The sequence below is a fragment of the Onthophagus taurus genome, chromosome 7, assembly GCF_036711975.1.
Source record: "Onthophagus taurus isolate NC chromosome 7, IU_Otau_3.0, whole genome shotgun sequence".
Lineage (NCBI taxonomy): Eukaryota > Metazoa > Arthropoda > Insecta > Coleoptera > Scarabaeidae > Onthophagus > Onthophagus taurus.
The window spans coordinates 12,789,440-12,813,699 of NC_091972.1; the positions used below are offsets into that span (position 1 = coordinate 12,789,440).

A 24,260-nucleotide genomic window follows, 5' to 3' on the forward strand; every position below is an offset into this window, starting at 1 on the left:
GACATCACCGAACGCCCCCATTTATACCAACTTATATTCGTATCATTATCAACGGCCGCGGGAGATTTTCAGATTTAGATCATGATCCATAAAAAAGAACAAATAATCAATTCACCCCTTGGGAATTACACCAAACCCAAACGAGTTAGATCTTTTTCAACTTTAGTACATTTTATAATTACAAATTAGATCAATTGTTTAGATTTTGTAATTTGGAGATTTGCTTTATTTGGAAAACGACATTTGGTTCCCAGCGGGCGATGGGATTGTGATGGGTTTCACCCTAAGAAAATTACGTTATCCTGGTTCCCCTTCGGGTACTCGGGTAGGCAGGTAAAACTGAATATCGGTGCCGCCTATGATCCTCTTAATGGTCTCGATGTGCAGCTGTTTTGTGGACCAATCGAGCGGTCCGAACCGCATAGACCGCGGACGCCATACTGGAGCCGACGGGGATGATTTGTGGACCACAAATTCCACAAATTAAAAGGTGACTGTTGCAAAGCCTTCCTTCAGTTCCATCATTTGCGGTTCCAAATTAGCATGAACCTACTTGTTTTCTTTTTTATTTTTTGACATCCAAGAAACGTTTTAACTTTAAATGGATATAATTACAAAACTGTTTCTCTGAAATATAATTACAAGAACATTCCGTTATCTGAAACAAATATTTAATAAATTAAATTATAACGTTATACTTTTTTTAGTTATACTTTATTAGCAATAAGTTAATAACTCCTTATACATATTAATCATAATCACAAAATTATTTATATTATAACTAATTTATTAACATCTATTTGAAATAATAAATAATACCTCTTTACACCTAATTGATTTATCGGATTCCCACCCTGTACAGCTCGATGGAATTGCAAGAAATATATCATACCGGGCGAGACCATAAATAAATACACATCGGCGCTCTCTAGCGTGTATAATATGAACCGAATCACGTTACATGAATCGCCACTATTACGTAATAAATTTCTTGTGTATGACAACGCGGTGCAATCGTTTCACGATACCACAACTTTTTGCGTTTATCTCACTCACCTGGAACTCGAACGAGCTGTGAGATAATTCGCTCTCTCTTTAGGCGGCGTTAAAGAGACTCTTACTTACCTCTGTAGGAGTTCGTTTGCAGCGAAGTATGTCTCAAGCTGAGCACTCGGTAGACAAGGACCGCGTACATTGCAATGTTTATTAATGAGAATATGGTGAAGGTTTTGAAGATTTGTTTCCGGAGCCTCATAGCATCAGGACTTTTTGGCAACAAAAGTCCTTCGGGACTATTAACCATTTTAAACAATTTCAGATATCAAATTTTGAAGGATTACATTTTGGGTTTTTGCTTACGTCAATAAATGACATTTGGCAAAGTCCAGGTGGCTAAATTCCGGTGTATAGGTATAGAAGGTCGATTAGCAGACACAAAAAGACTAAAAAGATTATTTTGCTTTGACAGTTTGCGGTACGGCAACAAGCCTAAGTAATTGTAGGGCGACTGTGGTGTAAACATATATCACGGAATTGTCAGACCGTAAAAGGACAAAAGAACCTTGTCCTGCTCGCTATCAGGACGCCAAACATCCGATTCTCTTTCATACCCAGTGGGTTGAAGAAAAGAATCTGCGGCGACATTGAATGTGCGAATACAACAACGCGGAGATGAGTCGAGCATGTTCTTTATTATGTCCCTAAAGAAGTTTAAAAGTTAAACATCACGACGATATAGAAAAAGGGAAATCTTATTACCTTAAACCCGGACCTATAATTCATTGTTTGGCCACCCACGGCCAAAGTTTTGACTTTTCTCCACCTTTACTTGACTATTTGAAAAGAGGCGGTACGTTTGTCGGTGCGGCAAAGCTGCGTGTAAGCTTTAGTGTTTGGTGCTTACCTGTTGGCCCTTTGGCGTCGTCCCCGAAAATGTTTTGACTCGACGCGGCTAATTTATCTGTCCGGTAACCGGCGTTACACAATCGAAAGATAAATTCTGGTCGAACTGGAGAGAAGATAAGAACCAAGGGACGACGGCGGTGAGATATATGGAAGCAGCTTCTACACGTACCTCGGCTTATCTCTTTCGAATTGACCCAGGTTCGTTCACGTGGAAGGTGCCTTGGCTATCGACTTCCTTTCAAAACCTTTTAAGATTTCGCGGCTACAAACTGGTTGCATTAACGCCGTTAAACCGGTTCCTACATTAATTTATGTAACGATTTAAAATTATCTTTTTATTTGATAATTTTACAAATTTTAAGTTTATTAAGAAAAATTTTTAAATCAATTTAATGAATCTAATTGCAAAAGTTTGCTGGACGTTTTAATTGTGATGAAATAAATAGAAATAAGCATTTTCCCATAAGATGTAGCCGAATGTATTTATATAGACATACTACAATTGTTGAATAGAACGGCTATGTTCAGAGATACCAGAGATAATACTTAGATATAGCAAAGATGATATTGGTAGATGTTGGGAATATGTCATGAACGAAAGGCTATGGTAGTATTAAGAGATGTAAAGGTTGAGGAATGTTAGAGGCAGTGTAGAAGGTGGCCATTAACGATGTTGAGATATACAATTGGCGACATTTTAATAATATTATGCATGATGGGAAAGTTATTGATTTTCCAATCGATTTCATAAAAGATGAGATTGGGTTGGGTTGGGTTAGAAAGATGTTTAGAACGGCCACTTTTAGGACACTTTTATTACCACTTTGGGAAATTTTCATACTCATAGTCCAGGAACTGGATTTTATACGAATTTTTAAAACTTAATCGTCGAAAATTGCAAAATTCGAAAAATTTTTCGATCATTTCAAAAATTTATTTCTCAAGTACTAAAAGTGATGTTTCAAAACGGCTTTCTGCATTAAAAAGAGCATACTATAATTAATAATTGGTGATATTTCCACAAGGATCCTTCAAGAAATTAATTTTATAGCGAATTTTGAACGTTATCGATGAAAATTGCAACATCGAAAATTTTATCAAAACTTGAAATATTGTTTTTTCAAAAACTAAGAGTTATTTTTCAAAACGGGTTGGTTCATTGGAAAGAAGACACTTTTATTAACACTTTGGAAAATTTTCATACTCATATTCCAAGAAATGGATTTTATACGAATTTTTAAAACTTAATCGGCGAAAATTGCAAAATTCGAAAAAATTGTAGATTATTTCAAAAATTTATTTCTCAAGAACTAAATGTTATTTTTCAAAACGGCTTTCTGCATTAAAAAGAGCATACTATAATTAATAATTGGTGATATTTCCACAAGGATCCTTCAAGAAATTAATTTTATAGCGAATTTTGAACGTTATCGATGAAAATTGCAACATCGAAAATTTTATCAAAACTTCAAATATCTTTTTCTCAAAAACTAAAAGTTATTTTTCAAAACGGATTAGTTTATTGGAAAGAGGACACTTTTATTAACACTTTGGAAAATTTTCATACTCATATTCCAAGAAATGGATTTTATACGAATTTTTAAAACTTAATCGACGAAAATTGCAAAATTCGAAAAAATTGTAGATTATTTCAAAAATTTATTTCTCAAGAACTAAAAGTTATTTTTCAAAACGGCTTTCTGCATTAAAAAGAGCATACTATAATTAATAATTGGTGATATTTCCACAAGGATCCTTCAAGAAATTAATTTTATAGCGAATTTTGAACGTTATCGATGAAAATTGCAACATCGAAAATTTTATCAAAACTTCAAATATTGTTTTCTCAAAAACTAAAAGTTATTTTTCAAAACGGGTTGGTTTATTGGAAAGAGGACACTTTTATTAACACTTTGGAAAATTTTCATACTCATATTCCAAGAAATGGATTTTATACGAATTTTTAAAACTTAATCGGCGAAAATTGCAAAATTCGAAAAAATTGTAGATTATTTCAAAAATTTATTTCTCAAGAACTAAAAGTTATTTTTCAAAACGGCTTTCTGCATTAAAAAGAGCATACTATAATTAATAATTGGTGATATTTCCACAAGGATCCTTCAAGAAATTAATTTTATAGCGAATTTTGAACGTTATCGATGAAAATTGCAACATCGAAAATTTTATCAAAATTTCAAATAATTTTTTCTCATTGGAAAGAGGATACTTTTATTAACACTTCGGAAAATTTTCATACTCATATTCCAAGAAAGATCCTTCCTTTATTGCGAAATTATCGATGAAAATTGCAACATCGAAAATTTTATCAAAGTTTCAAATATTGTTTTCTCAAAAACTAATATATATTTCAAATCGTGTTGGTTCATTGGAAAGAGGACACTCTTATTAACACTTTGGGCCACTTTTATATGGCTGATGGAGAAATTTACAAATGACGTCACTGCAAAATACTGAGCCTATAGAGATTAAGAACAAAGAATAGATGATGTACGTTTTGGCTTATTCATGTATGATTGATTGGAAAATTTTCAACTGTTCATCCTTTTCAGCTTTTTCCTCTCCACAGACATTCTTCTCTTCACATTGATTCGCACCAGGTATTCTGGAAACTTATGCCGGAGTGTAGTCTCTGTTATAACTACTTATAACGCATATGTTTATTCCTTCCGTAAGAACCAGCTTAAATCATTTAGATACGCATTCAATGGTCCATGCCTAAAGAAGAATTGCAATCTTTTCCTCCAATACACACCTTAGCTTTATATACATTTGGAAATTTCATAGTTTTTCTTTCATTCCTTGCAAATCATTCAAACCCTTTAACTACCTTATTCATATCCAAACTATTTTCCTTCATTTCAATTGTTGTAGATGCTAGATATAGTCTTGTGGCGAAGAAATGCTGATGCTAGCGGATAGCTGGTAAAGAAGTTGTCTACGTTTAATGTTCTACCTTCCTTCATTTGCAGTTAATCCATAATTTTATTATTATTAGTCTGCCTTTCTAACAAACAAGAGTATTGTCAATTTCATAGTCTTCGCGAAGATACTGATCTAATAGGACAATTTTGATTATCTTATAATCAATTTTTTTTTTGATTTCATACGAATTTTTAAAACTTAATCGGCGAAAATTGCAAAATTTTCAAAAATGTATTTGTCAAGAACTGAATGTGATTGGTGACGGCATTTTGCATTAAAAAGAAGATACTTTTATTAATAATCGATATCCCTTCCACCACTAGTACATACCTTGTAAAATATTTTTCAATAATCTCTAGTATCTGTTGTGTTAGTTGCTGAACTCACCAGAATAATTTCCGTGGGGCCATAGAAATCATTTCCCCATATAAAAATTGTTGTATGTGTATCTTTCTAGGAGTATCACATATTTGAAGTGTTTTCGGTTGAGTACCTACAATATTACTCATTAATGGGAAAAATAAATTGAAACATAGAAAACAGAGAAAAATAATTAAATAAAATAATAGGATATAAGATAATAATAATAGATATAAAGAAAAATTTGAAGATATTATCTAAAACACAATGCTGGATAATATCAATGACGATGTTAAGAAATACCACAATGAATTTTGAGAAATATCAGGAATAATGCTTAGATATATCAAGAACGATGGTTATAGAGTTTGAGGAACATGGTTAAGGGGTCAGGACAGTGTTGAGATAGGTCACCGATGGTTTCAGTCGATGTCATAAATGATGGGTTGGGTTGGGAAAATGTTTAGATAGTTTAAGAGTTGTCTGGGTATATGTCCAAGAGATGGCAGAAACTATGTAGAGGTCACCATCAACAATCTTAATAGATGCAAGAACTTAAGATACCTCCAAGTCATGACAAGGTTGTGCGATGTCATCATCGAGGAATTATATTGGAAGATATCAGCTTCTTATGGATATCATATAGAATGATGATAAAAGATAAAAGGAGTCATGTTTTTTTTCAATGTTTTTCATATAATATAAACGTGTAAAAAAAAAGAACTATTCTGTGCAAGATACTGTATATGAGTAAATTTCTTTTCTAAAGCCATATATTGTATTTCAAAGTTTTTTTTTTTCTAGAAAAGTGTAATGTTGTACGATTGCTCAGAACAATAAAATCTAAATTTCGATTGCCTTGTTCACTACTGTATATAGTCAGGTCCGACGGATCCATGCCATGAAATAAAACCATTTTATGGTTGGAAAAACTCCGACGTTAAAGTAGAAGAACGCGAGTGACTTCCCGGTGGAAACTCGCCGAGGAGGTTTTAACGTCGACGTTTCCACGAACCGTTTAGAACGTTTCGAGCGATTTAATCCAGTACGTTAGCGTTATCGCCGCCGGTAAATTGCTTTGTGCATTTCCAAACAAACCGTCGGCGTCGTCGCCTCCGTCTCTTTGCGCAGTAGCCTCTACGTTCGAATGGTTCTTGTAATTATACGTTTCAACGGAGCTTCTAGGTACTGCTTATGACCGAACCAACTTATGCATAACCATTTCTGATTTAATCGTTTTCTTGAGTCTGTGTTAAAAACAATCATATCAAATAATTAATTTTCTTATTTGTATAGGAAGTTGTTTAGATTTTATTTATATTTATACAGTAGCACGCAATAAAATAGTTAAGAGTTTTATTCGTTCCGTTTTATTGGTCGTCTTTTTCGTTGTCGTCACCCTGGGGACGTCCGTTAGAGGCGTCGATCGGAAAATTTCAATTTAGCTCTCGGAAAAAGCCGTTCCAGTTTGTCACTCCGTCCGTGGAACGCGAATTAATTAACAGACGTGACCGGCATCGCCATTGAACCGTCCCCGTCGACTTGCTTCTTTTCATTTATTTCTACGACCGTCATTTATCGTTTCTTTTTTCTTCAGTCGTTGGACGTTAATATGCGGCAGCACTTCCCCATAAACAGAACTAATAAAGAAAGTATTACAATTTTAATATGGTTATAGTAAACGATGGCGCCGAATAAATTTCAATTAATTACTTATAAGAAAATATCAATGTATAATTTATATATGATTTAGAATAGAAAATTTTCCAATAAAATTTTGTGAATATTTTATACAACATTCGCCATCTGTTTGTGGAAAGTCGAACGAATACCGCAAAGTTGAAGATTAAGTTAGTAGTCCACTGTATAAATTAGTATTTATAATAAGTTATTATTAATAATTTATAATAAATATAGCATTCTTTTCCTTCACCTTAAATCCAATTATTTAAGCATCATATAATTTTGTGGATTAAGATGTCTCCATGTTATTGCTGAAGTTACATACAGAGTGTTCATTTGAAAACTTCTCACCTTAATTTCTGGAAATCTAGAAATTTTCTGGAAAAAAGTTTTCCATGTTTCTCTTTGTGTATTGTACTCAAACACAATTTAACTGCTTGAAATGTTTTATTATTGATTTAAAAATTATTTAAGAAAACAAATATATTTTTGACAGAAAAAGTTATTCAATATTTGTTCAAAGCTACTATATACAAAAACATCTGTTTCAATTCCACGCTAGCTTGCAACAATCCTTTGAAGAAGTTCTATACATTTTAAAGTTAAGGGGTAGATACAACAGACTTTAAATAATCCTATAGAAAAACCTGTAGTGGCGTCAAACCAGGCTAATTTTCTGGCTATTCTACAGGTCCTCTTCGTCCTATTCATTTATTTGCAAATACATTGTCTAAGGACTGCTGTGCTGGAAGAACATAATGAGGAGGAACGTTATTGTGTTGAAAATGTAATGCATTTTCCAACATATCCAAACATTTGATCCCCAAGATGCCTGCTCATATATTAATTTTTTAATGTCCATATAAAAGTTTTCGTTACAATTATGTTTACACAAATCCATGTAAATAAAAAGTACATTCATCACTAAAGTCAGACAAAGTTTGTAGTACAAAGAAATATTCAAATATGGAAAAGCTCCCTACAAGGGAATTGTATGATAAAAACAGAATCAAAAGCAAGAAGAAAATCATAGATGTAAGAATTAATGGACAACGAGAGATAGCAGCAAAATACAATTATCTAGGAACCATGATTAGTAAAGATGGTAGGATATATCAAGATATGACGTAACAGAATAGCAAAAGTAAGTGGAGTCTTTTACCAGATGAATAATACTATGGTAAGTACTAAAGAATTAAGCACTAAAGCAAAATTACATCTATACACAACCATCTATGTATCACCCACACTCACCTATGGGCCGGAAACTTGGACAATGTTAGATAAATACAAATTAAAGACTGGAGCAACTGAAATCTGCAAAAAATAATATGAAAAACTACAAGTGACAGAACACAAACAAGAACGCCGAAGAAGAACATGTGTCATTAAGATTTCGATTGATATGGATCACTTGTTACTCCAAGGTATCTCTCCAGTCATCAATTTTATCAGGATACTGGATGTATTCTTCAACAGTCAGATGAGGGTTTTCGATACTCCGATATGTGCAGTTAAATTTATTTACAAATTCATGCAAATAGAAAGTACATTCATCACTAAACAGATATTTTTTAAATTTTTATCACTATCATCTTCAGTTAGCTCTTGATGTATTTTCAATTTTTCATTATAGAATTTATGAAATTTTATAATATCATCAACAGAACCCAAGGAAATTCCAGTTCCATGAGAAATTTGATGTAATGAAGTATTCGGATTAATGCTGAAATGATCCAACACTTTCCCTCAAGGGGCTTCATATAAAACTTAGCTGATTATCTTATACAAATTGGCAAATCCATGATGGCTGGTCAGTTGCAGTTACATGAAAAACTAGAAAAAACACAACACACAAAGTACACAAGCACAAACAAGGGTGTGATAAAAGAACTAAGCTTGAATGCTTTAGTAGAAGACATAGACAAGATATAGACGAAATGTTATAGCCACATGTTTCCAATAGCTAAGGAAAGAATACCAAAGGAAATATTGAATATAAAACCAGAAAGAAGAAGCAGTGGTGTTAAAAACGGGGAAAAATATCGCTGAAGTACGAAGAATGGTTAAAGATTAGAAGACTTACAGGAGATGGATCCGAGACCTAATACCATGAGATAGAACTTAAGGCAAGAGAACGATGGAGAAAAAGATGTGTCATTAAGATTTCCAGATATCAATTTTATGAGGGTACTAGGTGCATTCTTCGGCAGTCAGATGAGGATTTTCGCTACTCCGACAGGTACAACAATTATATTTATTTACAAATTCATGCAAATAAAAAATACATTCATCCAGTCTTCAGTTAGCTGGATTTCAATCTTATCAGGATAGAATTTATGGAATTTTATAATTTTATGAACAGAATCCAAGGCAATTCCAGTTCCACCAGATATTTGATGTAATGAAGTATTTGGATTTTTGCTGAAATGATCCAACACTTTCTTTGGAGCCCTCAAGGGGCTCCATATAAAACTTTGCTGATTACGTTATACAGATTGGCAAATCCATCTTGGCCGGTCAGTTGCGCAGAAGAAGAAGTGCGACAGTAAATTATTGAAGCAGCTACCGTTGGTATAGCGCTCGCCAAAAATTTAGTACATACATCGTAAAATTACAGTTATGCAAGGTTGGAATCAAAAAATCATAACTCCAAAATTTGAGGATTTAAAGAAATGGTCTTCAATACATTACTAAATACTAAATACTAAATAAATTTACTTTAAATCGTTTTTTATTTCATAATGATATCTCAATTAGTTTTGGAGATATGATTTTTTTAACATCTGTTCTTAAAGTTTAGAATAACCAAATATGACAAGTTGGATTTAAAAAATCATTACAACGATGTTTATAGAAAATAAATTATTTATGGCACATCAAATTTGCTTTAAAGTGCTCTTTATTTCATGGTGATATCTCATTTCGTGCTTGAGATACAATTTTTTAATGTTTATATTACATATCCATACTAATCAAAAATGTAGAGTTAAATTAAAAGTCAGAACAACGATGATTATAGAAAATAAGAATTTATGCTGCATTAAATCTTCATTAAATTTGCTTTAAACTGCTTTTAATATCATAACGATATCTCAATTGGTTATTGAGATACGTAAAGATCAATTATCCTAATATTTATGTTTAAGGTTATGCAGGGTTGCAATAAAAGAACCATAACTCCAAAATTTGAAGATTTAAAGAAATGATCTTCATTACAGTAAAAACTAAGTAAATTTACTTAAAAATTGCTTTTTATTGCATGATGATATCTCAATTAGTTTTGGAGATACGTTTTTTTTAACATCTATTCATAAAGTTTAGAATAACCAAATATGACAAGTTGGATTTAAAAAATCATAAAAACGATGTTTATGGAAAATAACAAATTATTTATGGCACATCAAATCTTCATCAAATTTGCTTTAAAATGCTCTTTATTTCATGGTGATATCTCCATTCGTTCTTGAGATACGATTTTTTAACATTTATATTACATATCTATACCAATCAAAAATGTAGAGTTAAATTAAAAAATCGGAATAACGATGATTATAAAAAATAAGAATTTATGCTGCATTAAACCTTCATTAAATTTGCTTTAAACTGTTTTTAATATCACAACGATATCTCAATCGGTTATTGAGATATGTAAAGATCAATTACCCTCATATTTATGTTTAAGGTTATGCAGAGTTGCAATAAAAGAACCATAACTCCAAAATTTGAAGATTTAAAGAAACGATCTTCATTACAGTAAAAACTAAGTAAATTTACTTAAAAATTGCTTTTTATTACATGATGATATCTCAATTAGTTTTGGAGATACGATTTTTTTAACATCCGTTCATAAAGTTTAGAATAACCAAATATGACAAGTTGGATTTAAAAAATCATAAAAACGATGTTTATGGAAAATAACAAATTATTTATGGCACATCAAATCTTCATCAAATTTGCTTTAAAATGCTCTTTATTTCATGGTGATATCTCCATTCATTCTTGAGATACGATTTTTTAATATTTATATTACATATCTATACCAATCAAAAATGTAGAGTTAAATTAAAAAATCGGAACAACGATGATTATAAAAAATAAGAATTTATGCTGCATTAAACCTTCATTAAATTTGCTTTAAACTGTTTTTAATATCACAACGATATTTCAATCGGTTATTGAGATATGTAAAGATCAATTACCCTAATATTTATGTTTAAGGTTATGCAGAGTTGCAATAAAAGAACCATAACACCAAAATTTGAAGATTTAAAGAAATGATCTTCATTACAATAAAAACTAAGTAAATTTACTTAAAAATTGCTTTTTATTGCATGATGATATCTCAATTAGTTTTGGAGATACGATTTTTTTAACATCCGTTCATAAAGTTTAGAATAACCAAATATGACAAGTTGGATTTAAAAAATCATAACATCGATGTTTATGGAAAATAACAAATTATTTATGGCACATCAAATCTTCATCAAATTTGCTTTAAAATGCTCTTTATTTCATGGTGATATCTCCATTCGTTCTTGAGATACGATTTTTTAATATTTATATTACATATCTATACCAATCAAAAATGTAGAGTTAAATTAAAAAATCGGAACAACGATGATTATAAAAAATAAGAATTTATGCTGCATTAAACCTTCATTAAATTTGCTTTAAACTGTTTTTAATATCACAACGATATCTCAATCGGTTATTGAGATATGTAAAGATCAATTACCCTCATATTTATGTTTAAGGTTATGCAGAGTTGCAATAAAAGAACCATAACTCCAAAATTTGAAGATTTAAAGAAACGATCTTCATTACAGTAAAAACTAAGTAAATTTACTTAAAAATTGCTTTTTATTGCATGATGATATCTCAATTAGTTTTGGAGATACGATTTTTTTAACATCCGTTCATAAAGTTTAGAATAACCAAATATGACAAGTTGGATTTAAAAAATCATAAAAACGATGTTTATGGAAAATAAGAAATTATTTATAGTGTATTAAATCTTCATTAAATTTGCTTTAAACTGCTTCATAACGATATCTCAATTGGTTATTGAGATACGTAACGATCAATTATCTAGTATTTATGTTTAAGATTATGCAAAGTTGCAATGAAAAAATCGTAACTTCAAAATTTAAAGATTTAAAGAAATGATCTTCATTACAGTAAAAACTAAGTAAATTTACTTAAAAATTGCTTTTTATTGCATGATGATATCTCAATTAGTTTTGGAGATACGATTTTTTTAACATCCGTTCATAAAGTTTAGAATAACCAAATATGACAAGTTGGATTTAAAAAATCATAACATCGATGTTTATGGAAAATAAATAGTTATTTACATAACCAGTTAGGAAAAGATTAATTTTGTTTGACGAACGTAATATTTGCCGAAAGAGTTAAGTACTGTAATGTGTTAAGTACAAAATTTTATCTAATTCCGTTGAAAAAGCAATTTTTGTTCAAAACTTGACTTATTCTATTAGTGACAGATGTCAATTTATCAATTTGTAGTTAGTTAATAGAATTCAATACATCACTAGTGATGTAATGAAATAATGTAATGAAATCATTACATCACTAGTTATAAAAAAGTGACGTTACTTAACGCCAGAAAGACATGTAAAATTTAATTTTCATAATGAAATTAGGTAAAAAATATTTATACCACATATATCTTTATCAATTTTGCTTTAAAATGCTCTTTATTTCATGTTTATCTCTAATACCATAAGGAGAAAGCTTGCGCAGAAGAATCTAAAATCTAAAAAAAATCTAAAGTTGTTGATGAATTCGTTCACTTTAATCACCTTAATTATAGAATTCCCTTATACAATTTAAATTACAACACAAATGTAGAATTACAATTATCAATAACAAATTATAAAGTTATTTAATACCCTGTCAACTGTAATAAATAATTATTATGGGTCACGTTAGTGAATAGTAGTAAATATATGATCATCGTCTGAATGTAGTTATACATAATTATTGTTCCACATGGATTGTTTTAATCTGATTTATAATTAGCTCAAGTTATGGTTGTAAATAATCGGGTCGATGCTGTTTTCCCATCAGGAAGTCGAGCATAAATCATAACTATCTGTAATTTTCGCGTGCATCCATCTTGCGGGTGTGTGGCGTTTACGTGTTGGACGACCCGCGGGCTGCGTCACGACGACCTCCTGGCCCGCGGGTCGGGGTTGAAATACGGCCCGTGTCGTGATTGTGTTCCGTGTTCGCCCGTACCCATCCGGCGACACCGTAAATAAATAATATTTAATGTGTTGTTAAACGGCTTTACGATTGCACAGCAGTTTTATTTCGTATACCGAAAGGGATCTAAATTTAAAAGCGGGACGGTGGTATTTTTATTTCGACGCTTCCTAAAAGATTAATATTTAACGGCGAATTTTGATTGAATATAATGGGTACGAGAGATTTCTTTTTTTGATAAGTTTTCTTTGAAGAGGTACGTTTCGCGTTGTGAGGTATTGCTTTTGAGTAGCTGGTTTAATGATATAATTTAATGCGGCGATCTGTTCGTCTCTTCGACACGAACTCTCGGCCTTTAACCGACTATTTCTTCAGCAACTTGGGTGGTCCGACGAGTCCGAACGCGAGTTTTATGACAGTATCGTTAGCCCCTCGGCGGTTTTTTTTCGCCGAAGGGCTGCTTGCAACACTAATAATCCGATGTGTTGCGAAAACGTCTCCCAAGATAGTAATTAATTTAAACAGCCATAATTATTGATTAGTTTCGACGACAACTTTTGTCCTCGTCGTTTCTGCAAATCGTTCCCACGACTAAAAGCTGGCGTTATAGTGTTTGTTAGATCTGATTGGAGAACGTTTTCTCTACTGTTCAATTGTAGTTTGTAGCCGGAGGAGACCTTAAGACGTTCTTTCGTGTAATAACACCGTAGCCCTTCGATCGTAAAAACAATTTTACAACGCTCGTTGGTGCTCACGCAATATCCAGCACGTGGAACAGTACTTATCCGGAGACCCAAGAGCTATTACGTACGTGCGAATATCGGTTGTTGACGGCAGTTTGTGGGAAAGGTGAAAATAAAATTATAGGGAGTAGGAAGAGTATATAAGATTAGAATGTAGATGGTTTTATGGTTCTAATAAAAATAACTTTGTTTGGATGCGAAAAAGCTTTATTTTTAATGAGAGTCGCCTCCCTTTACCTTTTTACCTTGAACAAATACATTAATTACATTTCTATCATCGCCGAGGAAAATAAACTTTTGCAGCAACTCCAGGGGAGTGCATCTCTTAAAATAATCGACAGCTGAGTTTTTAACATCCATATCGACAATGACAGCATCAAATTCTTTTCCAACTTCAAAATTACCAACCTTTTCTTCGATCCCAAGAGCAGCAGCTCCGCCCAAAGTTGCCAAATAAAATACTTCCGCGTAATTCAACGGTTGGTAACAACAATTTTTTCCAAACGAAATACATGTCGATACTTCGATGGCTTTTCTCATTGCTTCGATAATTGATGGTTGTGCACCACCAGCAACATCTAACAAAAATAAAACCCATAAAATAATTTAACAACAAAATAGAGCAAATTTACCAGTTCCCAAACCAACTTTTACTTTAGCTTTTAAAATCTTTCTAACATCACACATTCCAGACTTTAATAAAGTATTTGATGATGGACAATGAGAAATTGATGTTCCCTTTTTCTCAAGTAATTTAAGTTCATCGTCTTCCAAGTAAATTCCATGCGCCAAAATTGTCTACGATTCAAAGAATTGTAAAGAATGAAGTTTATTAAATACAGTAAAATCTCGATATAACGGACTAATACGGAGAAGGAAGTGTCTGTTATAGCCAAAAGTTTGTTATATGAAAAATTATTAACCGTGGAGTTTAGCCATGTGTCTCTTAAGATGGGTAAATTCGAATGTTTCTAGTTCTAGGTCTAGTGTTAGATCAATGAAAAATATATAACAACATCTAACGCTGAATAACAACTAACATTAGAACTAACACTAGAGCTAGAACTAGAAACATTCGGATTTAGCCACACGTCTCTCAAGATCGCTAAGCCTGAATGGTCATATTTAGTAGCAGGGATGATTGGGCGAAAGGAGGGCCTCAACTAAAAAGAGGAGCCCTAGCCTGGTACACCGATGCTTCAAAGACAGTAAGATCTGGAGTAGGCATGGGCATCAGTGGACCAAATAGCCACATCAAATTGCCCCTCAGCTCGGACTTAACAATTTTCCAAGCAGAAGTTCTTGCTATAAACTTCTGCACCGCTTTGAACCTAGAGAAGGGACAAAAAGGTGCATCCATAAACATTTTCACAGACAGTCGGGCCGCCTTAAAGGCAATTCAGGCCTACACGTGTGGCTCCGCACTGATCAGAGAGTGCACCAACAACCTGAGAGAACTCGCTAGGGGCAATGATGTTACCCTATGGTGGGTTCCAGGTCACAGCAACATTGAGGGCAATGAGAAGGCCGACAAGCTGGCCAAAGAGGCAGCAAACACGCCCTTCATTGGACCCCAACCTGGATGTGGACTACAAAAAAGCCACCTAAAACAAATAATCAACAACTGGGAGGCTTCAAAGATAGCCTTACGCTGGAAAGTACTTCCAGGTCACAGACAAGCGAAGTTATGATAACTCCGTCGCAAAACAAAACCAAAGAGGTTTTATGCCTCAGCAAAGGGGATCTAAGAACGCTCTCAGGCTACCTAACCGGCCATATGCCCCTAAAATACCACCTCTTCCACATTGGACAAGCTGAGGATCAAACTTGTCGACTATGCAACGACGAGTCAGAAACTGCTGAACATATACTGTGCAATTGCGTCGCCAGAGGCCGTCTAAGGCACAACGTCTTCGGTAAAACTCCCCTGTTACCTACCGACATAAAGGTTCAAGACCTCAGGACAATACTAAGGTTCATTAAGGACCTACATTTGCCCTAAACCTTTGGAGGGCTAAAGTTACAATAGATCTTATAGGTCGTGGTAACGTGAGGGGCCGCCCTCCTCAGCCCGGCAGCAATAATAATAATAAAGCCTGAATGATTGTAGTTCTAGGTCTTGTGTTAGTTCTACTGCAAAACTAGAACTAACACTAGACCGAGAACTAGAAACATTCGGATTTTGCCACACGTCTCTCAAGACGGCTAAACCCGAATGATTCTAGTTCTAGGTCTTGTGTTAGTTCTAGTGATAGTGCTAGTGTAAAACTTGAACTAACACTAGACCTAGAACTAGAACGTATCGGCTTTAGCAGTGCGTCTTCAGACGTGATTTATACATCGTATACACAGGAAGGAATACTCCGAACTTGTCTATGAATATAGAATAGAGTGGGATTCTATCTATGAGCACTAACATTTATATTTAAATACAGAATGTTTCATAATATATGCGCAGGACTTGAGGATGTGATAGCTAGCCCAAAAATTTGAAAAAAAGTTTCTATCAACTAAATAATACAATTGATTTTTTTTATTAAATTTCAACACCCTGTATCTCGAAAATGATACATTTTAGAGGATAAGTTGATAGAAACTTTTTTTCAAATTTTTGGACAAGCTACCACATCCTGAAGTCCTGCGTATAAATTATGAAACACTTTGTATATTGATAGTAATATTTTTACTTTAGGTGTTAATAATCTTGCATTATCATAAGCTTCAGCATATCCCATTCCATATGCTTTTTTAACTTGATCGATTTCCTCCTTATTTTCGGATATATGAGTTTGTATATTCAAGTCGAATTCTTCAACAATATCGGCCAAATCTAACATTAATTCAGTGTCTACGCTTAAAGCAAATCTTGGCGTTATAATTGGTTGGACTAAATCCGACTAAAACATTAAATTTTGTAAAAATTGTTTCGAAATATTTTTGTATGAACCTTTTTAGCATAAACGTCTTTAATAAATTGTTTTGTATCTGCAATTGAACTTTCCCTTGTTTCAATATAATCCTTAGGAGCTAAGGTTATCATGTTAACTTTTCCAATAAACGCTCTTTGGCCGTTTTTAATACACGCATCAGCTAATAATAAATTAGTGTCTTTGAAGATAGTGGCAAAATATGCGGCTGTAGTAGTTCCATGTGCTATTGTCTTACGCTTAAATTAGAATAAGTTATTAATAATTCAATCTTTTTGTTGTCTTTACGTACCACAACTGCATCATAAACAAGTTGAGCAAACGCGCTCTCTTTAAATAATGTTTCAGTTGGATATGTATAAGCAGTTAACCATTCCAACAGAGGTTTATCATATCCAAGACCTGAATTGGGATATTGAGGAGCATGAATATGTGTGTCGATCAAACCTGGAATTAATATTTGGGTTGGAGTTAACTTAATTATTTCTGCAGTAGGAAACGATTTTCTTTGTTTATCATAGGTACTCGAATCACCGATATGCACTATCTGTAAAAGAACTAGTCATTAAAATTCAACTTGTTTAAATTTTATCTTCAACCTTTTGGCAATGAATCACCATAACACCATCTTCAATAACTTCAGGTTCATCGATCTTTTTACAATGTATAAACGTTCCAGTAAATATTTGCACATTGACGGCCATTGCTGCAAAGAGAAAGTAAGTAATGTTATAAAACATATTTTTTATGTAGATAAGTTTAAGAGAACCATTGAATACCACAAAATGGTGACATGGTGCACAATTGCAGGTTATCATTTTGGCGATTTATGATTAGATTCAAAAGGTAAAGGAATATATGATACTAAAATTTATAACGTAATAATGAACTTATGACAATTTGTTTATGGAAATGATGACAATTACATATTGACAAGATTTAGTTATTTACTATATCAAAATCTAGGGAGTTATTTATACATATCAAACTTAACATATTTAATTTTTTTAAATATTTAAACATTTAAGATTTGATCATATAATTACAATAATTATATTTCGGGAATGAAGATGTGAAACGATATTTAGATTTTTGAACTGTTTGCTCGAGGAAGATTTCGGATCAGAGATGGGAAGGAAAGGAGAAGAGCAGGAATAATATACCATCTAATCCTGGAGTTAGTTATCTGAACAGATTGAAGCTTCGAAATCCAAGACTAAATAGAGAAACCTCATTTATTACAAGATATTTTAATTTGTACATTTGTAATGAAATGTTATAGAGAGTTGATCCCAAGAGGTAGTATTGAATACGGTTGGAAACGCTATTGAGAAAAGTTAAGAACGACTTTGTTTGTGGTTAGGAATAATGTTGAAAAAAGTCATAGACGAAGGTAGTGATGGAACTTAATCGGCGAAAATTGTCGATCATTTCAAAAATTTATTTCTCAAGAACTGAAAGTGATTTTTCAAAATGGTTTGTTGCATTACAAAGAGGATACTTTAATTAATAAGTGATGATTGATAGCGAATTTTGCAAGGTATCGACGAAAATTGAACATCGAAAATTTTCTCAAAACTTCAAATATTGTTTTCTCAAAAACTAAAAGTTATTTTTCAAAACGTGTTGATTCATTGGAAAGAGGACACTCTTATTAACACTTTGGGAAATGTTCAAAGATGTTAGGAATCGTAATAAGAAAGTTTAAGGACGATATTGAGCGATATCACCTTCAGTGTTGAGTGGCCAAACGAACGATATTTACAAAGTCCTCACCTTGAGTTGAGTGATATCTTTGATGATATTGAGGGCGACGCGATAAATGAGCTTGGTAACAATATTGAAAACAGTTACGGACACCGTTTAGCTATTAGAGGGACGATTTGATGAAAGATAACTTTTAAAGTTGTTAAGTGATGGACGGTTTTGGTTGTGAAAGACCAAAAGCGATTACTCAAACGATCCCGTATCAGTATTTATAAGTAAGGTGGAGGAAGAGACGATATGAATTGATGTCGAAAACGACTTTGAGAGGTACCAGGGATGATATTAACGAATGGCCAAGACGATGTCAACTGATACCATCAGTTATTGGCGCATGTCAATTATTGAGAATTGTCAGAGACAACATTTAATACCGGAGATAATATTAAGGGATATCTTGTATGATCTTGAGATGTGCTAGGAACGATTTTGACTGTTATGACAATATTGAGAGATGTTATAGCAAAATGTGGACAGTTTACGGATGATAATAGATATTGATAGATATTCGAGACGATATTGAGGAATGACAATAAAGAGAACGACTGATGAACTTTGCAAGTATCTGGAACAATATTGAAAATACTTAGGGACGTCGTTGAACTGCGACACAAATGATTTTATAAAGTTGAAAGACGACTTTTAAAGCTGATATCAGATCAGTTATGCTGGAATGTCAGAGTTATCGAGGATTGTCGAGGATGCTATTGAGATGTGCTAAGGACGATTTTAACTCATGTCCGGAATGATGTAGACTATTTTCAGAAAAAATATAGAGAAATATCTGACAAAATGTGATTTAAAGGTTGGCAGAGACAATACTTGGAAAAGTTTTGGACTATCTATCAAAGATATCAAAAACGACCTCAAGTGTTATTAGAAACCTAATTGTGAAGCACTCTCATTTTTTTTTTCAAACATTTTTAATTTTCGCACCTTTTCTCCATGACATAATAATCTATAACATAAACTGAATCAACATAAACTCCATGTTGTCACAAATATCATCTAACTTTGTCATATAATCATTACCATGAAGTTTTATCTTTGATAAGCGAGACAGATAGCAGCCGAAGTCGCTAACGGCTTCGACTCTATAATTGAGACTGCTTCAATGATGAAAATATGAATAAAATACCAAAACAAGAATGATGGAAGAACTTGTACCTAATATGCTTTATCACCACATTAACTTTTTCCCTTTTAATTTTGGACAGATGTCAGACAAGCATCGGAATAAATTTTACCAAGAGATAACTGTACAAATGTGGTATATACATATATACAGGGTGGTCCGTTACTAATGGGACACAGAGCAACAGTGAATTCCTTACATTAAATTATTACGATTTAACCCAATTTATGTTAGTCCAATTGTTAATAACAACGAAGATACAGATGGTTAAAGTTAATACTTTATTTTCGTTTTTCTTTAATAATTTCGTTGTCTCTTACATTATGAACATGAAAATTGGTACATTATCATTTTTTAATACAATAAATAATAATTTGGTGTTAGTTTTGATTTATCTTTCAGATGGCGCTGTCTACCTTAAAAAACCACCCTTAAAGTAGTCATATCTTTTTCATCGTTAAAATTTTTACAACTCACATAACATAAAACAGTTTCTCAGACATTTTTACATAAATTTGGTATACCTATCAATATTCTCTAAAGTTCTCCGTTCCCGAGATAATCACTGTTTAAGGGCACTTTGCAAAATTTAATATCTCAGTAACATCAGTTGGCGTTGACAAAGTTTTTATTTAGTCAAACACTAGACAATCAGTTTGACATTCAGTTTCATTTTACGCTCAGTATTATTGTAATCAATGTATTTGTTACTTTGAAATAATGCCCCGGCATAATTTTTTTTCTAACACGGAAATGCGTGATATGGTGTGCATATACGCTCAAGAAAAGTTTAATGGAAGGGAAGCGTGCAGAAGATATTTATTAAAATACCCCAACAGAAGACAACCAAATCACAAGTTATTTAAAAATTTGTATGACCGCTTAGGTGAGACTGGTTCATTTCGTCCTAAACGAAATACAGGTCGTCCAAAAAAGATTTCCGTTGATGAAGAAGATGAAGTTTTAGTACGAGTTAGTAACAACCCAAAAGTTAGCTCTAGACGTTTGTCAGCTGCAACCGGGTTAAGCAAGTCGTCAATTCTACGAATATTAAAAAAAGAAAGACTGTATCCATACCATTTTGTACCTGTACACGCCTTACTGCCTACTGATTTAAGAGTTCGGTTAGAATTTGCTAATTTTATCAAAAATCGGCAAAATTCTGACCCATCGTTTATTGCCAACATTTTATTTACTGACGAGGCGACATTCACTCGTAGTGGGGTTTTTAATTTTAAAAATTATCATGTTTGGGAAACTGAAAACCCACACATGACACAATTATTTACAGTTTTTGCAAAACCAAGTAGACGATATGTTGGCTGAGTTACCATTAAATATTTGGACTGTCATGTGGTTTATGCAAGATGGAGCACCACCCCATTTTTCCAGGCAAGTGCGAGATTATCTCGATATGAATTTTCCACGAAGATGGATTGGCCGAGGTAGTTATTACACTTGGCCACCACGAAGTCCCGATTGTAATCCTATGGATTTTTGCGTATGGGGATTTGTAAAATCCCTTGTTTACAAAGACAATCCTGAAACTCGTGAGGAACTGTGGCAAAAAATTGTAAAGGCAGTGACAACATAAGAAGATCATTTTCTAACCGGATTGGAAAATGCATTGAAGCTAACGGTGGTCACTTTGAACACTTACTCTAATGCAGTTCATTTTAATTGTTATTATTGTTTCCTCTTTTTGTTCGATGTTATTATTATTAAAATGTTTAAATAAATTATAGTCGTTATTAAAATCGATTTTTAATATAGTAATTATGTTAATATTTTTGTAACATCAACTTATGTTTGTGGATAGTTAAATTATATCTGAAAGATAGATCAGAACTATACTAATTTATCATTTATCATCTTAAAAAGTAATAATATAAAAATTTTAATGTTCATAATTTAAGAAAAAGCGAAATTATTAAAAAAACAACGAAATTAAAGTATTAACTTTAACCAACTCTATCTTCGTTATTATTAACAATTGGACTAAGATAAATTGAATTAAATCGTAATAATTTTACGATTTAACCCAATTTATCTTAGTCCAATTGTAAATAAAGACTTTTTCACCGCCAACTAATGTTTATTGAGCATAGTGAAATTTTGCAATGTGCGCTTAAACAGTGATTATCTCGGGAACGGAGAACTTTAGAGAATATTGATAGGTATACCAAATTTATGTAAAAATGTCTGAGAAACTGTTCTATGTTATGTGAGTTGTAAAAATTTTAACGATGAAAAAGATATGACTGCTTTAAGGGTGGCTTTTTAAGGTAGACAGCGCCATCTGAAAAAGAAATCAAAACTAATACCAATTTATTATTTATCGTCTAAAAAAATACTAATGTACCAATTTTCATGTTCATAATGTAAGAGACAACGAAATTATTAAAGAAAAACGAAAATAAAGTATTAACTTTAACCATCTGTATCTTCGTTATTATTAACAATTGGACTAAGATAAATTAGGTTAAATCGTAATAATTATATGTAAGGAATTCACTGTTGCTCTGTGTCCCATTAGTAACGGACCATCCTGTATAAGCATTTTAAACTAAATAAAATGTAAGTCTTGCTATTACAAGAACGTCCATACCAAAAACTTGACCTGACCCGAAGAGAAGATATTGTATAATCGTAATCAATGGCCTCGAAAATTATAAATATTATTATAATTATGGGTACAAAAATTATTTTGTTTCCTTATTATTTTGTACGATGTTTAATGTATCAAAAAAAAATTCTTAATGTAGATTGTCAAAAAAAGTGACCGAAAGAACTTGCAGAATTTATATTATTTCATTAATCATTTAGGAAGTAGACGCATAATATCTTTAGTATATTGAAACTTTAATAATACAGTCCATTATATGACTCTCTAACTTCCAAGTCTGTAAACTGTCCATATCTGCATACAATTCTCAAATTTTCCAATAGAAAATCTAAACGGAAATACCATTTCAATTTTATTACTTCAAACAAATTTTATGTTCCATTGAGTTTTGTTTTTCAACGATTTTTTACAATCAACTTAACTACTGCATACAAAATGATTGAAATCCGATTAGTACATAAGATAACATTCATTAAAAAAAAATGGACCAACTGTTTCAAATTGTTACATTTCACAACAACTCGTTAAGAATGGAATGAAAAAGAAAATCATTCAAAATCACAATGCGGTATAAAACACCTACTTCGCTTACAACTGGAACAATACTAAGCAGAATTTTACATCGTTTACTGAAGTATCTGGAAGTCCAACAACGATGATGGGGTTAAAGTTAATTCTAATCATGTGTTTTTTTGTAAGTCATTTTTTTTATGTTTTATTTAAATTTAGTAACACAATTTTTTCTTTATTTCCAGATACTTGCAACTGGTAATACTAAAAAGTTTTTTTAATATAAAATTTTTAACTTTAAAGATTTTTGTAGATGTAAACGGTTTCCTATTTAAGAAGGCCAGGTTATTAGGTGAAGATGAGGCGAAAGAGTTAATGTTATCAGGAGAAGGTGGGACCGCTATCGTTGATGTCGGCTTAGGAGATATGTTAATAGTAATGAGTGGAAAAATGTACACATGTCGTGATTTACAAATAATAGGAAGTGCTGTAAAATGTCCCAGCGGTTACGATAAATTCGAGTTCAAAAATACCAAAGATATGTGTTTCGCACTGCGATACGCTGTCAACGATGATATAGGGATTAGAAATTATTGTCTTTCCCCGAATTACGAAACAGTCGATTTTAAAATAGAAAACGGCCGGTACTTGTGCAAATCGAGTTCGAGAAGTTTAAACGCAACAATCATCACCGAAGACATTTTTTATCGCGTGTGCAGAAGACGAATTTCGGATCCAATCAAAGTCCACTTCTTTGCTAAAGATAGAGATACAATGCCTGCTGCAGATAACATCGAATGCAGTCATTACACGTGCGAATTTATGACTTACAGAAGATCAAATAGGAGTTTTCCAGGTGCTATGATTCCAATGAATGGCAACTTACAACCGGGACCACCTATCGTACCTCAAAGTTATCCTGGTTATCTACCAAGTGGTTATATACCAAATAATAGATATCCTCCTGTGTACCACGATCAATCAGCTGGTGGATATCATAATGATAATGCACCAGTTCAAATGGATACTCAAGGATCGTTAGTTTTAAATCAAGCTTCTGATGCTGTACAAGATGATGTAGACGCGTTGAAAGCAGCCAAACAGAATAATCAATAAACGAACAGAAATGTTTTAAACATTTGAAATGTTAATCTCATATTAAATAAAGCACCTTAAAAGTATACTATAGATGTTTTAATTAAAATTAAGATTCATTAAGTACTTACTTATTTCTTTTATTCAACAATAACTATGAAATGATGCACAACGCACTAACTATTATTTAATAGAACAAAGTTGGAATTTAAACAAGACGTAAGACCTATTTAAGTGTATAACCAGCTGTTCATGCGGGTCATTGATATTGGAGTAACTAAAGATATACAGTATGCCTCGACTTGGGTTGCATATCGTCCTTTTAAAGTGTTTGTAAT

The 24,260-nt window shown here is 32.5% G+C and overlaps 2 protein-coding genes and 1 long non-coding RNA gene across 4 annotated transcripts; 1 reads left to right on the forward strand and 2 right to left on the reverse strand.

Moving 5' to 3' along the window:
• Positions 1-766: 766 nt before the first annotated feature.
• On the reverse strand, positions 767-1,699 carry LOC111420875 (uncharacterized). Its single transcript, XR_002707137.2, has 2 exons — positions 1,126-1,699; positions 767-1,056 (listed from the first exon to the last, which is right to left on the reverse strand). It is a non-coding gene; the product is annotated as an uncharacterized lncRNA (long non-coding RNA).
• A 12,357-nt stretch (positions 1,700-14,056) lies between these two features.
• On the reverse strand, positions 14,057-24,216 carry LOC111420950 (guanine deaminase). 2 transcript variants are annotated; one of them, XM_023054054.2, is made up of 7 exons: positions 24,054-24,216; positions 17,392-17,498; positions 17,085-17,339; positions 16,813-17,031; positions 16,553-16,762; positions 14,498-14,663; positions 14,057-14,443 (listed from the first exon to the last, which is right to left on the reverse strand). In XM_023054054.2, exons 2-7 carry the CDS (start codon positions 17,494-17,496, stop codon positions 14,079-14,081), a joined length of 1,320 nt encoding a protein of 439 aa, XP_022909822.1. In that variant the 5' UTR covers positions 17,497-17,498; positions 24,054-24,216; the 3' UTR covers positions 14,057-14,078. The 2 variants fall into 2 exon arrangements, with proteins under 2 accessions (XP_022909822.1, XP_022909821.1); XM_023054053.2 differs by lacking the exon at positions 24,054-24,216 and adding an exon at positions 17,562-17,711.
• On the forward strand, positions 20,445-24,008 carry LOC111420952 (uncharacterized). Its single transcript, XM_071197161.1, has 4 exons — positions 20,445-20,663; positions 20,983-21,264; positions 23,073-23,085; positions 23,141-24,008. Exons 1-4 carry the CDS (start codon positions 20,445-20,447, stop codon positions 23,941-23,943), a joined length of 1,317 nt encoding a protein of 438 aa, XP_071053262.1. The 3' UTR covers positions 23,944-24,008.
• Positions 24,217-24,260: the final 44 nt, after the last annotated feature.

Bases quoted from the DNA above. Each gene is read 5' to 3' on its own strand.
- LOC111420950 (XM_023054053.2), bottom strand. From the start codon at position 17,610: ATGATAACCTGCAATTGTGCACCATGTCACCATTTTGTGGTATTCAAT. The intron at 17,499-17,561 runs GTTCTCTTAAAC...TTCTCTTTGCAG, and splicing joins CCATTTTGTGGTATTCAATG to CAATGGCCGTCAATGTGCAA. The intron at 16,763-16,812 runs GTTCATACAAAA...TTAATGTTTTAG, and splicing joins AAGACGTTTATGCTAAAAAG to TCGGATTTAGTCCAACCAAT.
- LOC111420952 (XM_071197161.1), top strand. From the start codon at position 20,445: ATGCGTGATATGGTGTGCATATACGCTCAAGAAAAGTTTAATGGAAGG. The intron at 20,664-20,982 runs GTTAGTAACAAC...AATTATTTACAG, and splicing joins AAGATGAAGTTTTAGTACGA to TTTTTGCAAAACCAAGTAGA.